We start from the raw sequence: 16,143 nt of genomic DNA, 5'->3' as shown, positions 1-16,143 counted from the left end.
TCTTGAAGTCCTCCAGCATCATGATCAAATATGATTTTGAAACTAGATCTTGCTTTTCTGGTGTGTTTGGATATTCCATGTTTATTTTGGTGGGAGAATTGGGCTCCGATGATGCCATGTAGTCTTGGTTTCTGTTGCTTGGGTTCCTGCGCTTGCCTCTCGCCATCAGATTATCTCTAGTGTTACTTTGTTCTGCTATTTCTGACAGTGGCTAGACTGTCCTATAAGCCTGTGTGTCAGGTGTGCTGTAGACCTGTTTTCCTGTTTTCTTTCAGCCAGTTATGGGGACAGTGTTCTGCTTTCGGGCGTGTAGTTTTTCCTCTCTACAGGTCTTCAGCTGTTCCTGTGGGCCTGTGTCTTGTGTTCACCAGGCAGGTCTCTTGCAGGGGAAAAGTTGGTCCTACCTGAGGTTCCGAGGCTCAAGTGTGCTTGTGGGGTGCTGCCTAAGTCCTCTCCGCGGCGGCAGCAACCGAGTATATCTGTGCCGCTCTTTCCGGGAGCCTCCGTGCACCAGGGTTCCAGATGGCATTTGGTGTTTTCCTCTGGCGTCTGGATGTGCGCAGAGTGTAGTCTCTTCTGGTTTCCCAGGCGTGTCTGCCTCTCTGTAGGTTTAGCTCTCCCTCCCACGGGATTTGGGTGCAGAGAACTGTTTATCAGGTCTGTTTCCTTCAGGTTCCGGCGGTGTCTCAGGCGCAGGGGTCCTGCCGCTCCTGGGCCCTCCCCTACGGGAACCCAGAGGCCTTATACAGTTTCCTCTTGGGCCAGGGATGTGGGCAGGGGTGGGCTGTGTTGGTGGTCTCCTCCGCTCTGCAGCCTCAGGAGTGCCCACCTGACCAGGCGGTGAGGTCTCTCTCCCATGGGGTTTGGGAGCAGAGAGCTGCTGCGGGCCGGGATCCGCGGGTGTGGGACTTCCGGTAAACACAGGTAGTGCCCGGTCCTAGAGGAATTCTGCCTCTGTGTGTCCCGATTTCACCAGGCAGCTTTCTTGCAGCAGACAAGTTGGTCTTACCTGTGGTCCCGAGGCTCTAGTTTGCTCGCGGGGTGCTGCCCACGGGCCCTCTTCGGTGGCAGCAACCAGGAAGACCGTGCTGTGCCTTTTATGTTGTTAATGTTACAGTTTTATATTGCTGAGATTAGCTTGTTCCCTATTCTATGATTCTTTATACTGTGTAAACAGGTTCTGGGTTCCAGGCTCAGTCTTGCCCCCAGAGACTCCATTCAATGAGTAGATTTTTTTTTTTAGATTAGGATAATTTAATAAAGAAAAATGCTTAAAGTGTCCAAAATGTTGACAGTATCAGATTATATACTAGGAAATAACATTGAAGATACAAGTTGTTTTAAAGTAACAATGCAATAATACAATAGCCTTGTATAATATGTATACAATATGTAATATTGTATGTTAGTATAAAATTGTATAATACACTAACATAACCAAAATATTTTTTAAAATACCTATCCTAAAGCATTTATTGTGAGAAAGATATTTTTATAGGTTTCATTAGTAATTGATTATGGTGAAGAAATTCTAAATATCTGTGTCATTCAGTCAACTTTTGACTCAATGTTAAGGTTAGAGAAGGATTGTGCACTTGGCAGGACACTGTCACCAACCATGGAGCACAGACTGATAAGTTACTTATTCCTGGGAGTAGAAAGGTGTTTCCTTACAAATTTATTGGAGTTAACTGAAACTATATTGGAACATGAAATATTAAAACTGTATCAAGAAAACTGGGCCCAAGAACTTGTCAGACATAACATACCAAGGAAACGGGGTACAGTTAGCATTGTGATGGTAATGTCTCCCACTGATGTGTATGTCAAGGACTTACAGGGAAAGAATTCCTACTTGTTCTATTCAATTCAGTCCTTGATGGAGAGGTGCCCCAGTGAACTGCTTTCCATCCATTCTCCTAGTCACTCATTTTTGTTTATCCATGCTCTCATTCTTTCATCTGACTTATTCCTGCATATGTAGCTAGATCCAACTCCATAGATTTGTGATCAAACTGTACATGTTTCCACTTTCATTTCTTTCAGCTTCATTATATTTAGGAATTATAGAACCTTTGATCTTCTACATTCTGTAGCTTACATATAAACGTATAGAGCAATATATTTTCTGAGTGATGTGCAATGTGTGTTCTAACAATATCAAAAAATAATAATTTAGTTTAAAATATAAGAATCCATGTTTGTCTCAACCAGAGTAAGCAAGGAGGGTAGGAATATCTGAAAAAGTTGCTTCCATTGAATCATCATGTCCTGTGAATTTATTAAATTCTGACATTGTGGAAAGAGATAAATATGTTCTGATAATGTTTCACATCTAAATAGTGTTCACAAGAGATAGGTCTTATCGAATCATTACTTCTATGTGCTAAAATCCTTTGAATCTTGCTTGAGTTGTGTCTTTCCTGGTTAACTTCTCTCACCATTCATTCCCTCTCTTCTTTTGTTTTGTACTTCTGCTTGCTGTTCCTTTCCAAGTCTAATCTCAATGGTTGACAGTTATTTAATGGTGAATGAAGATGGTTATGTCCCAATATGCTGATATACTTCCCTTAATTTTCCTCCCAAAATGATGGAAAACTGGAATCCTTAAACAACAACTTATTTTCTTTTCATCACTGAATATATTGTCATAATTCATTGTATACACCATTAAGAATACTTTTGTATGTTATGTTATGTTATACTTATGTTTTAAGACTTTCTCCTTATATTTGATTTTCAGCATTTTTATTCTGTGATATCTATTTTGATTTGTTTATACTACTTAGGAACTATTGAACTTCATAAATGTATACATTCTGATTTTACTTACATTTTAAATATTTTATTATTTTACAATACATAATTCATAGCCACATAAATGTTGTACATTAAAGCTGATTGCCAGAATAGTATAACAACAGCTATATACATCCCATGCTTACTTTAATTTTTCCTACTTTGTCCTCTCTTGTGCTTGATTTAACATCATGTTGCTCTTTTCATCATGATTCTAAATCCATAGATAATACTACTAGTATAATAACAACTACCATTAATATTATGCACATGCATGTGTAGGCATGCATGCACACATACATACACACAAATACATTTTATTACTTCTATAATAAGTATTTTAATTTTATTAACTCATATTTATGCTGAAATTACATGTCAATATTTCTTTTTAATTATAATTATAATTCTTATACAAAAAACAGTTTATAATGCCAATTCTAGATACTGACAAAACTCCGGAAGTTATTTTTATAAAATTTATTGATTTATTTCGTGTTTGCATATGTGTGTGTCCATGGCATAGATGTGGATATCAGATGACAACTTGTAGGACTTTGCATTGCCTATTGAGAATTTTCTATAATAATTTTTGCTGTGTTCTCATAGAGAGTTTGTCAAATACATTTGGAAATCATAATTACAGTGAATAGAATAGTGATGGATATTTAATTTTATTCTATGTTACTTCATTTTATTTGTTAGGAGTAATCCTGAGTGTGACTGTTTCTATTATTACTGAAAAGTACCTGGTTACATTTCTCCTCATGAAGTAGTCCCAGAAAATCTTTATAATTTTAAGAGCCTTGTATGTGTTTTCTCCAGTTTTAGAGAGAAATTACAGTTTTTGTAGCAAAGACTTTAAAAATAATTTTATATGCCGTTTCGTTCATTAATATGCTCTTGTCTACTTTATGGCTTCTAGAGATTTACCATATTTAAAGCTTTCCTTAGAACTTGCTTTCTTGCTTTTCAGCATGGTAATTGATATATTTTTCCAACTGACTTTGCTAAATATTTGTGTTGAGAAATTAAGCCTCCAATGCATACTCAGCCTATCATCCTCAATCAAAATCAAACATTCCTTTTGAATAAAACTGCTATCTAGGGTACACAAGATCCTAGCTTCTGGTTTTAATTTACTTGAACAATATAATGTCATTATACAATAGAAAATATTCAGAATCTGAATGTAATGGATTGTGTGTTTTTGGCTCAACTCTAACAGTTATAAATTATGTTTTCTTAAAGTTGTTTAATATCTCTGAACAGGAACTTAGGTATGATTAATATCAGAGTTAGTGAGTTCTCAATTATCCCTACAATAAGTATCCCTACTATAAGTTTTGTCTAAAAAGAACATAAATAATGGTGACGATTATTTAAGCCATCATCAATAAAATGAATTATTTTTCATATAAAATCAATTCAACAATTATACATTAATGTTTGATTTTAAAAATCTGTTGTTTACTAATTAAAATCACAGCTAAAATGTTATTTTAAGTAGAAATATATAGTGTACTATAGAATGATACTTTAATTATCATGCATGTTAGAGTATGGTTTCAGTTGACTGCTTCCTCACTTTTATGCAAATACAGTTTTTGATGGGAAAGAGGAGCATATATTTATAAATTATTAAGGTGATCATATTTTAAATTAGGAAGAAACTGAATGCATTTTTTCTCTAATTTCTAAATGTCCTGTTTTGACCAGTTGGAACCCAATTTTTCTTTACTTATTCATATCCATGCATAATCCTTAAGCTTCTTTTATGCCCAAATCCAAATATTTATAAATTAAAATTGTCTTTTAAGTATGAGGATAAAATTGAATTATAATTTACTAGAGTGAATCAAAACACAAACATATTGGTAAAATAAAGAGTGAAAAATATTAGTGATGAATGGACTTTAAATAACATGGCACACAGTAAAATTATTATTAGAGATTCCTTATGGATTCCTAAATCATTTGTACAGTTATCTAGCCTTGTTTTAAATTACTTGTGAACTGCCTCATACCCAAAATGAGCCTTTGGGTGGTTCATTTTGAACAAGTGAAATCAGATAAGAGTTTTGTTCCATAATAGAATAGTACAATTTCGACTAAAAACAAACATGACCTTCACAACAGAATTCTTGTTTTGTTTGTCTTCTTCTTCTGTTAAAATATTGGAGACATTTATAAATTCAAAAGTTGATCTTAATATTTATCCTTGCTTATGACCAAAGTTTATAATACTAGTTATCACCTACCAAGTAATTGTTTAAACCAAATTGAAAATAAAATGAATAAATTATTTTAGTAGACTTTTGGTAATGTTAAAGGTACAATCTAGGACCATACAATGCTAGTCAATTATTCTTCAATTGATTTATATCCCAGAATAATTTTTTCATTAAGTGTTCATTAAATGTGGTATATTTTTGTTTATTACCCAAAGTTCCCTGAAGTTATAACTTCTAATTATTCAAGTTGTAGAATTCAAGTACTTCCTTAAATTCTAACATTTCAAGTGCCACAAAGACTCAGAAAATGCATACTCAGCACTGTTAACTATTTTATGCACACTGGTATCATTTATGAATTTATGACAGAAAGAATTTAGACAAATGTTTTACTTTTACCCAGGTTCTTATAAAAATATTGAAAACATGTAGCATGCTGGTACTTTAATCTTGGGATTCATAGGTTCCCCATGTTGCTGACTTTTATGCTACTCTGATAAAACATGATATACAATGTAACAGATAGAAAACACCTTAGGGGCTATGTTTAAAGAAGGTAAGAGTCCACATTGGCAGGGACAACATGGCAGAAGGCAACAAATATGGCAACTAGAGAAGAAAGCTGAAAGCTGAGAAGCCAAATTTTGACAGGAATAGAAAACCAAAGGAAAAAAGTAGCACTTGGAATGGTACAAGGCTCTGATATCACAAAGCCCACCCAGGTGTCATATTTTCTCCAGCCTGAATACTTCTCCTTAATCTTCTGAAACAGGGATAGAAACTCAGGACCAAGTATTCAAGTCACAGAGCCTATGGAAGACATCTCATTCAAATTACTACAAGCTGCAAGAACAGGAAAACAAGAAATAGATTAACGCTGAACATACTTTTATTATATAATCCATGTGAATTTAAAACATATGCATATAAAAGATAAACCTTCCCACATGTGCTTTCAGAACTTTGTTAATAGCTGGCAGGCAGCCTTGAAAGCAATCAAGATTTCTATTAGTAGGCACATGTATAAATAACATGTGCCACACATATACAATGAAATACTATTTAATATCAAAAAACTATGAGATATCAAGCCACGAAAATATACAGAAGAATACTGCATGAATATTACTAAATGAAAAAGCAACTATGTTTCCATCAGCTTATGGACAGGAAACCAGGAAAGGGAATAACATTTGAAATGCAAATAAAGGAATATTTCCAATAAAAACATTATATAAAAATAGTTATTGGATGTGGACAGGGGAGGGAACTGGGTGGGAGAGAGGATGAAGCTTCTCAGAGGACAGTTATGCTAGAATCCTGTCTACAACATAGCAGAGTGTCATTGATAGTGTCAGGGATTCATCTTTGCTCGTGGGAAGGGTTTCAAGTTGGGGCAGCCAATGGTTGGCCAGTCCCTCACTCTCTGTTCTGTCTTTGGCTCTGAGTATCTTGTAGGGAGGACACATTTTGGGTCAAAGTATTTGTGGGTTAAGTTGCTGTCCTTGTCTTTCCACTGGGAGTCCTTCCTGGCAACAGGAAGTGGCCACTTCAGGAACCTTATTCTCCACTGCCAGGAATCTCAGTGTGAGTCACCTCTAAAGACCCCAGGGTGTCTTTCCCTCCATCCCAGGTCTATGGCACATTCTAGCAATTGCCCCACAGGACCAATTTCAATTCTCTCTCCCATGCTCACACTACAGCTGATCCTGCGTCACCATTTATTCTCTCCATCCTCTCTTCCACCCATGGTCATGGTGTTTCCTCATAGGAATAGAAACACTGAATAATATAATTATTTAACTTATGTTTGAATTTACAGGACAGATGCCAGTAAGCAGCAATTCTTCATGGCATCTGCATTAGTGTCTGCCTCCAGTTTCTTGACTTTATTTTTGTAATTGGATATGTTTTATTTACATTTCAAATATTTTCCCCCTTCCCAGTTTCCCATCCATAAACCCCCTATCCCATCCCCCTCCCCCTTCTCCTGTGAGGGTGATCCCCCACCCACCTACCCCTTCCCACCTCCCCACGCTGACATTCCCCTACACTGGGGCATCGTGACTTGGCAGGACCAAGGGCTTCTCCTCCCATTGGTGCCCAACAAGTCCATCTTCTGCTACATATGCAGTTGGATCCATGGGTCTGTCCATGTGTAGTCTTTGGATAGTGGTTAGTCCCTGGGAGGTCTGGTTGGTAGGTATTGCTCTTATGGGGCTGCAAACCTCTTCAGTTCCTTCAACCCTTTCTTTAACTATTCCAATGGAGACCCTGTTCAATGCTTGGCTCTGAGCATCTGCCTCCCATCCTGACTTCCTTCAAAGGTGAACAGTGGAATCACTAGCTAAATAAGGCCTTTACTCCCTAGGTTGCTCATTTGCATGTTCATCACTAGAATAGCAAAGTAAACTAAGACAAGCCCCATGAATGGATCCCTCTGCAACTAAAGATTGTCTGCTTAAAGACCCAATCTCACATAGGTTCAGGGCACACAAACCACCACAGCTGCTCTAAGATATGCTTTGCAAGTGCTGTGTCATAAATTTAAGATAGCATTTCACATCATCATCTGGCTCTGGCATTTTCCTGCTGACTCTTCCTCAATGTTCCTCCCCTCCTCCCCACAGTTTTAGATGGTATGTTAGTTAGGGTCTCCATTGCTGGGAAGAGAGACCATGATGAAGGTAACTCTTGATTTTTTTGTCTTCCAGTTCTATTGTCCTATTTCTATGACACACTCTTTTTTATTTTTGAAAATGGCTTCACTCTTACATATGGGAACCATTTGTCAACTCAATAACCCTTTTAACAATTCTCTTTTCTCTTAAAAAAAAAGAAAGGAAACCTGAAAAATTCTGTTATGTATCAAAGATCATGAACTTTAGTGGTGCAAATCCTATGGAAAACACTTGTCCTTCCTTCTACATGATACAGTAGAAATTACTTCATGTTGTCACTCACTGTTTCCAGAGCAAAGCTGCCACCAAAGCCACCATGGGGCAATCTCCTAATCACTTTTCTGTTGAATAAACTGGAAGCATGAGAATCTTGTTACAAGGACAACATTTCTTGGTGGCTGGCTTATAGATTCAGAGATTCAGTCCAATATCATCAAGGCAGGAACATGGCAGTCTTGGGGCTGGAGGAACCAAAAGTTCAACACCTTGATCCAAAGACAGACAGGAGAATATTGACTCCCTGGATCTAGAAGGAGGGTCTCAAAACCTACACCCACAATGACACACTTCCTCCAACAAGGCCACACTTCTTAAAATGCAAATCCTTGGGCCAAGCATATTCAAACTACTACAGATGGGATGGTAGAGGTATCCTGTTTAGGACATTCAACCGTTAATTTTTCTGTGCTTCTTGAACAGCTGAGTCTCTATATTCAGCTTACATTTACTGCAAAAAGAAGTTTCACGATTAAGGATGAGAATGGCATTTTGCCTATGGATAAAAACACAAATATTTAATTTGGAATTTGATGCAGGAATTTTAAAGACAGGAAATGTAGGACCCCAGCACACTTTGTCTCTTTTCCTTCCTGCTTTGAATTGTGAGCAATTAGTTCTGTCAGGATATGTAAACTTCAGTAAAGTCCCCCAAACTTGGGAGCTAAATAAAAACCATTGCACTGAAAAACCGCCTCAGGCATTTCCTTACAGGAACCCTGAGTAGTTCCGGTAGTAAGGCCAAAGCAATTTATCATTCTCATGCTTAAGAAAGTGTTTTGTTTGACTTTGTGTGTTTGTGTGTGTGTGTGTGTGTGTGTGTGTGTGTCCCCATGTGTGCTTAAGAATTATCATTAAATGAAAGATGTTATCAACTTGATAGTAGTAAGGCTGGAAATGGTTCAAGGTGAAGGCAACTGCAAACATCTGGAGAGGGGGTAAATGAGGGGCTGGAGGGCTAATAAGTAGGGATGACCTCAGGGGGGAGAGATGTAATATAATTCTACAATAATTGGAAATATTTTAAAAAGGAAACAAAGACTTTCTGTAAAAAAGCATAATATAGTGCTCTGTAAGTAAGGCTCAAACTTCTTATGGGAAATCTATGAAATCCAAACCACGCAAGGGCATACCAGTGGGCTCTGCTTGATTTCTTATCTTGTAAGTGCAGGGACTTAAAAGGAAATGCACAGTTAAAGTCCTCCCACCACCATGTTGGTTCAGTCTAGAGAACAGGGCTTTGTCAAGCTTGGCTGTCCATGCTGAGGCATCTCACCGGCACCAGAATCACAGTTCATGACTGAAGGCTTAGGAAGTATGTAAAAGTCCCATTCTTATGGAGCAAGCCTGAGTTTAGAACCTGGGCTGTGCCTACTGTCTTGAAAGATTGTCAGCTGTAAGACACCCACACAATATCTTCTTCATGTCCTCATTTCCTTCTTTGAGTCATTTTTAGCTAAGCAAAATCTTTCCTCGGGATAATTAAATATGGTTAAGTTAGGCCAGAAAATTGAATGTCACAGAACAGGAAAATGTCATCTTTGGAGAAGAGAGGGAAGCCAGAGGCAATTCTATTGTGCACCCCAGAATAAGGTTTGGTGGCAAGTTGAAGTGTACATGGAAATTCAAGGACATGTGGCCCTTTAATCACATAAGTGTTTAGAATAAACTACACACATTTTTGTCCTACCTAGGCATGGCACTACACAGGGGACATCCTGTCCTACTTGTAGTGTAACACATTCCTTTTCAGACCTATGTGAACAGTCACACCCATCCACTAAGAGCAGTTGGAAGAGACCAATGGCAGACCATGAGAGGGGTGTGTAGTGGGATAGGTACGGAGTGAAAGCAAGGGTCGACCATGCTGCTTTGAAGGTAGAGCCATCTACCATCCCTTTATCACTGAACAGAATTGGTACTGATGAAGTATGCACTAACTGGAGGCTGGACCTTGAGCAAAACGGAGTCTGTAGAAACAGCCACATGCTGCCCTCCTCTACCCCTTGAGGAGTGAGAGAGAAAATAGTATGTGTTTGTCAATTGATGCAGGGTGGGCCACATGTGCCTGTCAAAACACAGGAGACTATTCTGGAAATATGCTCAATTTTGTACAATTTTTGACAACTTCCCTACACTGAGACATGGATCCTTCTCCTGACTGACTGTGAGTCACCTTGTGACATCATGTGACAAACAAAGAGGATAATGACTTCATCAACTGACACTAGCATTCAGTGGCAACTACTTGTAGGGCACCTCTCCTGGAAGGATAGGCAGTCTGGATTCCCTTGAGGGATGTTTAGTGCTCTGCAGTCCAGAGTAAGCCTGATGGCCAGTCAGAATATGGGTGAGTGCTGTGTTACCAAGCTGGATCTTCCTGTTGGACAAGGAGCAGGCAAAGAGACAGCATCCAATTCTTCATCTCAACTACACGTATGTTCAAGGAAAGGTTTGTTGGAGTCAGGTAACCTAGTCAGTGCACAAGACCCAGCCTTAGAAGAAAGTCTCCAACCTGAAGACCAAAGCCAGCCTACAGCCAATGAGGAAGGTGACAACGACCTCCTGAGACTTCCCTTCCTTAAGAAGCTGTGGATGATAGCACACAACAAGGCCTTTGAGTCTGTGAACTGGAGTGAGGATGGAGACAACATAGTCATTGAAGTAGACATGTTTCAGAGAGAGGTCCTCCAGCACAGGGATGCAAGGAAGATTTTTGAAATAGAAAGCTTTAAGAATTTTATTTGCCAACTCTACATGCATGGATTCAGAAAGATTGACCCAGAGAATTCTGCACTGCGCTCTGGAGACAACAGTAAAACAATGGTAAAGTACAAAGTTCTTTGTCTCCCATGTTTTATGTTGAAAACATCTTCTTATCTGCATACACCACACATGATGTACTTTAAAGCTCCTCAGATGGCAGAGGGTGTTGTTTACTGAAAGGTAAAACTAATAGATTTTGACATTAAACTCTAGATGCCCTTTGGACATCTGTAGGCAGATAGGCTATCAGTCAGGCAGGCAGGCAGGCAAGCAAGCAGGCAGGCAGGCAGGCAGGCAGTCAATCAGGCAGTCAATCAGACAGTCTGGCAGTCAGGCAGGCAGTCAGTCAGTCAGTCAGTCAGGCAAGCAGGCAGGCAGGCAGATAGGTCAGTCAGTCAGTCAGTCAGTCAGGCAGGCAGGCAGGCCAACAGGCAGGCAGGCCAGCAGGCAGACAGGCAGATAGGTCATTCATTCATTCATTCATTCATTCAAGACAGTCAGGCAGGCAGTCAGGCAGGCAGGCAGGCAAGCAAGTAGGCAGGCAGGCAGACAGGCAGGCAGGCAAGCAGGCAGGCAGGCAGACAGGGTCTGAGAAGCCAGTTAATGTCACATATGTCTTTATGAGTCATCTTTATGAGTCATTGGTCTTTATGGGAGTCCTACTGCAGCACATATCACCTCTATCCAGCCACTTCAGTCATTTTATCCATCCCACAAAAGACCAGTAGAATGTGGTGAGGTCAGTTTAGCTGCATTTCAAACTGCCTAACCTAGTCCATTTCATTTCAGGTCTATTATAACTTCAATTTCCAGAGGGACAAGCCAGAGCTCCTGGAGAATATTGAGAGGAGCAAATGGAGAAATGCGGCTCAGGTATGCGAGGCACAATCTCTTCTCACAAGTGGTGAGGATCCAGGACCCAGTCCAATGAAGATGAAGCTTTTACCTACCAAGCATTCCCCATGGTTACATAAGGCCAAGGAAGGTGGTATGAAGTTACAGCAGGCATTTAGCAACAAAGAGGCACCTGCAGGCAACCTTTCCAAGGGACCTTCCTGTCCATTTAGGAAGAGCAACATCCCTGTAAGTGCCCCAGACAACTCTTCATATCAGGATATGTGTAACTCATGTAAAGATGGATCTCCAGGTAATGATATAGATTATCCATCAGCTGAGATGGAAGTGGCTGGGAATGAGCTCACCAGCTCCTCATGGGACCTCGGATATGGCTCCATGAGGTCTCTATACAAGTTATGCAGATCTATCCTGAAAGCCGCCCTCTCAGCCATATCTATAAGGAAGAACATTGTGAAAGAAGAGGAAGAGGAGGAGAAGGATGAAGATAAGGAGGAAGATGATGAGAAGGAAAAGGAAAATGAGGAAAATGACAATGAGTATGAGGATGATATTGATGAGGAAGATGATTATGATGAAGGTGAGGAAGATGGGGAAGAGGAAGAAGAGGAGATGGAGGAAGAGGAAGATGAGGAAGATCACTACTCAAATAACAAGTGTATAATTTGTATGGTATTAAAAAACTTAAACATGTTCTTGAACTCAGGGCCCACTACAGCCTAGAAAAATCACCATTTTCTCTGTAAAAGAACATGTTTAATTCTTACTTAAAAATTAAACCTTGTGGTAGTTCATTAACATCTTAAAGTTGAGTCTAGAATCTGTGTGCAATGCTAACCCTCAGCTCTGTTCCCAAGCCTTGCCTTCCACACACTCGGGTCAGCCCAGCTCTTTCATGCACAGCAGCACCATTTTTATGCTGTCAGCATCAGGGTGCAAAAGGCGTGGCTACTGACCTGTTGGTGTACCCTGACATTACTGAGTTGTCTCAGAGCATGAGATTCCATTCTTCTGGGTCCCCATCTACAGCAGATATTGCCAGGAAGTTTCTGGGAAGCAGCTGAGGGTCCCTACCAAGCGTCCATTAGCCCTGGGTAAGCACACTACAAACTAAGGTGCTTACCTACTGTAGGAAGAATATTACTATGACCTGACCCCTGAGATGTAGGCCCCTCCACTCAGCACTTGGCAGTGGGTAATTGCCTGACACATTAGAAAGACAGACACTAAAAACATTTCAAAAGAGACTGAAAAATGTTGCTACAAAATTTCTGACACCTAAAATTTCTTAACGAACCTTACAGAATCAGAGTTGCATTTAGGATATTTAAGATAAATTTCTGGGTGTGACTCACTCCTCCTTCCATGGGAACCTCTATGCAGCGCTTTTGCATACAAAAGGACTGGTCATAGTTGGGCTTCTCCATGGGTTCTTCTCTTCACCACAGATTTGCCAGGTTATTGATGTCTGTTCAGTGCCTGACCATGGTCTGAAATATCAGGCTAAGGAAGCATACATGGTGTGTGTATGTAGGAGTGGGGGGCAGGGGCAGACAGGCAACACCACTTCTGTCTACTATTCAGACAACAGTAGGACCAAAGGAAGCTTGAGGGCAGATGTCATTTCCTGGTATGCCATTTCCATAAATGCCAAGGTACTTGGGGCTGTGTCCTCAAGGCCAGAGAAGCCAAGCAGGAGAGAAGTCCTCATCACCATCACATTTGTGAAAGCATAGCAGTATGAATGGGTCTGGACAGACATGGTGGCCTGTTCTCTGCAAGCCACAGGTCGCTCAATGTTGCCTTGGCTTTAAAGACTACACAGCAACACTGAGCTGACAGGGCTGTTATTTAGCTTCTGACTTTGCATCATATCTGCCCCCTCCTCCATGTCTGAAGTGCTCACACCCTCCACTCCAAGAAAACAAGCTCTAAAACCACAGATTCCTCACACTCCCAGGGAACATCTTACACTGCTCTGTCAAATCTGCACCCTGGTCAGGACAAGGCCTGAATCTCCCTAAGGGTCATTGTCCACTACCCTCTTTCATGGTGTTGCCATCTCTATGAGCATTTAATTTCTGATGGTCCAATTCTCCAGCACAGCAGAGAACACTAACACAATACACAGTGTGGCTCATTTTAGGGCAAACCCAGCATAAAGCTGTTGGGCAGAGGAACTAGCAATGCTTACTTGCCTCAGACTTCCTTGGGGCAGGGCAGAAACACATCAGAGCCCAGCCCTTCAGACTCAAAGCCGTGTTCCAAGTTATCTGACACTCCATTGAACTTGATGATCCAATGTCTCTCTTTGCACATCTTGATGAGAGAGTCAATGCAAAGACTGACACTGAGATAACTGGATTCTGTCTATGGAACTTTCAGGGACCTAGAAGAACAGGCTAGACACTTGTAGAGGAAAGTATTAAGTGGACAATGTGAGCAGGTGACAACAGAGATCACCATTCCATAGGGGAACACACTGGAGTGAAACCACTTGGCCTAGGCCAAGGGCTGTGTAACTGTGTGAATCAGCATTAGCACTGAGGGACATTCTTTGTTCCACTGCTTTTCATGCCTCTCTATGTCACTGCCACCAATACTCCCATGACAACTGATTTTTTGAGAAATAAAAAGGATTACCTCATCCTTGACTTGCTTCTGGACCACATAGGGACCCATCAGCGGGTCAGAAAATATCTTCTGTTAGTGGACTGAGATATTCTCCCAAGAATGAAGATCTAAACAAAGAAAAAACAACATCTCACCAGACTGGAGACATCTCTTTAATTCTGGTGGAGGCAAGGATTTGGTGCAATGAATCCCATTGCTCTTAATGTAATTGACAAAACACACAAGGCATTGTATCACGGACCACAGCTCTTGCAGTTCCCAAAATCTTGTGTTTTGTTAACAACCTCAAGGTAAAGATAGCCTATTTTATGTGCAGAAGAACTGAGGCTTTCGGTCTCCGCGTACTGACATTTAGATGGACAGCAGATGTCAAATGCTGATAGGAGGCATAGGATGGGAAGGGTGGCCTCTGGCCAGTCCTACATGGATACTGAGTCACTCAATAGGGAAAACTACAGGTAGATGTGAGTTTATGGAGGGTCAGGCTCACAGGATCTTCTCCAAAGTTTCCTCTTTCTCTCTCTTGCTGTGTCCCAGAAACCATCTACTTGCATTCACTTCATCTTTGACCATGTACAAGCAGTCTTCCACTTCCCAGGATTCCCAGTCAGGTTTCCAGTACAAGGATGGATGGCTCCCACACACAGGTGACAAAATGTCCAGAGCCATGTATGAGAACATGTGGCCATGATCAGGTTCACATGGTACCACTGCTGATGTGGATTCCTGAGAGTGTCCAAGAATTGACTAGTATTTCCAGGCATAAGCTCTAATACTTTTATTCAATCTCTGACATCTTTTATACAAGAAGTATAAAGAGACACATAACAACATGTGTACCTACACATAAGTTTATACCCAGTGCCCCAATGTGTGAAAACAATACATACTCAGCCAAGCAGGCACAAAGCCACCACTTCTACATCAAGGACTATGAATCCATTTATACAGCATATATTAAACTGAATTGACTACTAGGAGACTCTATTCGACTGCATTGTTGAGGTAGAAGTTGAAGATGGGGTCATGAATACTGGCCTATTGTGCGAAATCTATGGGACCTAGAAAGTATGAAGGAATTTTACTTTGAATTCTGATATAATGTAGAGAAGAGCTGCTGAAGGAGTTGGGCCTGGTTGAGATTTCAGAGATGGAATTGAAGTGTCTGCTGGAGTAACTGGGTAGGCCTGTGTGTCCTGAGGAAGGAGTTGGAAGGAGTTTTCAGATGAACAAGGACAAAGTTGATAGTGGTAGAGTAGTTATGCATCCTGAGGTGAGGTGTTTGGAGTCAGACAAATTTTGAATATTTGGGTTGAAGTAAAACTGTGGGTAGTCCAATGTGCTTTGTAGTATATGTAGAAGAGGACTATGGGGCAACATTAAGGGCTAGACATTGGTAGACATACTCAAAGAGTCTTATAGAGTTGCTAGGCTGAATTGGAGGAAGACTTTATAAATGCTTGTTTGAAAAGGGACTGTTCTCTCCTTTCTAGGGAGATGCACTTCTCCTGCCCAAAATGCTCCAGAAAATGAGGATTATAGGATAGACTTGAGGGGAGGGGCAGAGAGTCCCTTCCTCATGGGAGAATCCATGAATGTTGCCAGGGCCTTCAAGTCATTCGTCACTCTTTCCACATATGCTAGTCTAATACAAGGCTCCTTCTTCCTATGATAGTGCCTTCCTTCTGCCTATCACTTGAACATCACTGGTCCTCTGATCTGGAAGTAAAGGTTCAGACCTCTCCTGTAGTTGTGGGCCAATGATAGAGGAATCAGTACACCATGTTGCAGAATGAATATAGTGGCATTTGTGTGCCCTTGAGAGAAATACCAAAGTACTCCCTCTGACTTCATATTAATCTTAAGGCAGTCTACAGCAATGCTGTAAATGTTCTCCT

General features: G+C 40.5%; 1 protein-coding gene across 1 annotated transcript; it reads left to right on the top strand.

The window, feature by feature from the left end:
* The first annotated feature begins 10,200 nt into the window (after window positions 1-10,200).
* Hsfx3 (heat shock transcription factor family, X-linked member 3) lies at window positions 10,201-12,419 on the top strand. The gene is made up of 2 exons (XM_087601253.1): window positions 10,201-10,816; window positions 11,546-12,419. Exons 1-2 carry the CDS (start codon window positions 10,289-10,291, stop codon window positions 12,332-12,334), a joined length of 1,317 nt encoding a protein of 438 aa, XP_087457379.1. The 5' UTR covers window positions 10,201-10,288; the 3' UTR covers window positions 12,335-12,419.
* The last annotated feature ends 3,724 nt before the right edge of the window (window positions 12,420-16,143 follow it).

This window comes from Rattus norvegicus, chromosome X (assembly GCF_021556685.1).
Source record: "Rattus norvegicus strain SHRSP/BbbUtx chromosome X, alternate assembly SHRSP_T2T, whole genome shotgun sequence".
Lineage (NCBI taxonomy): Eukaryota > Metazoa > Chordata > Mammalia > Rodentia > Muridae > Rattus > Rattus norvegicus.
Note: the sequence above shows the minus strand (reverse complement) of the source record. Positions and strands in the feature narration are given on the sequence as shown.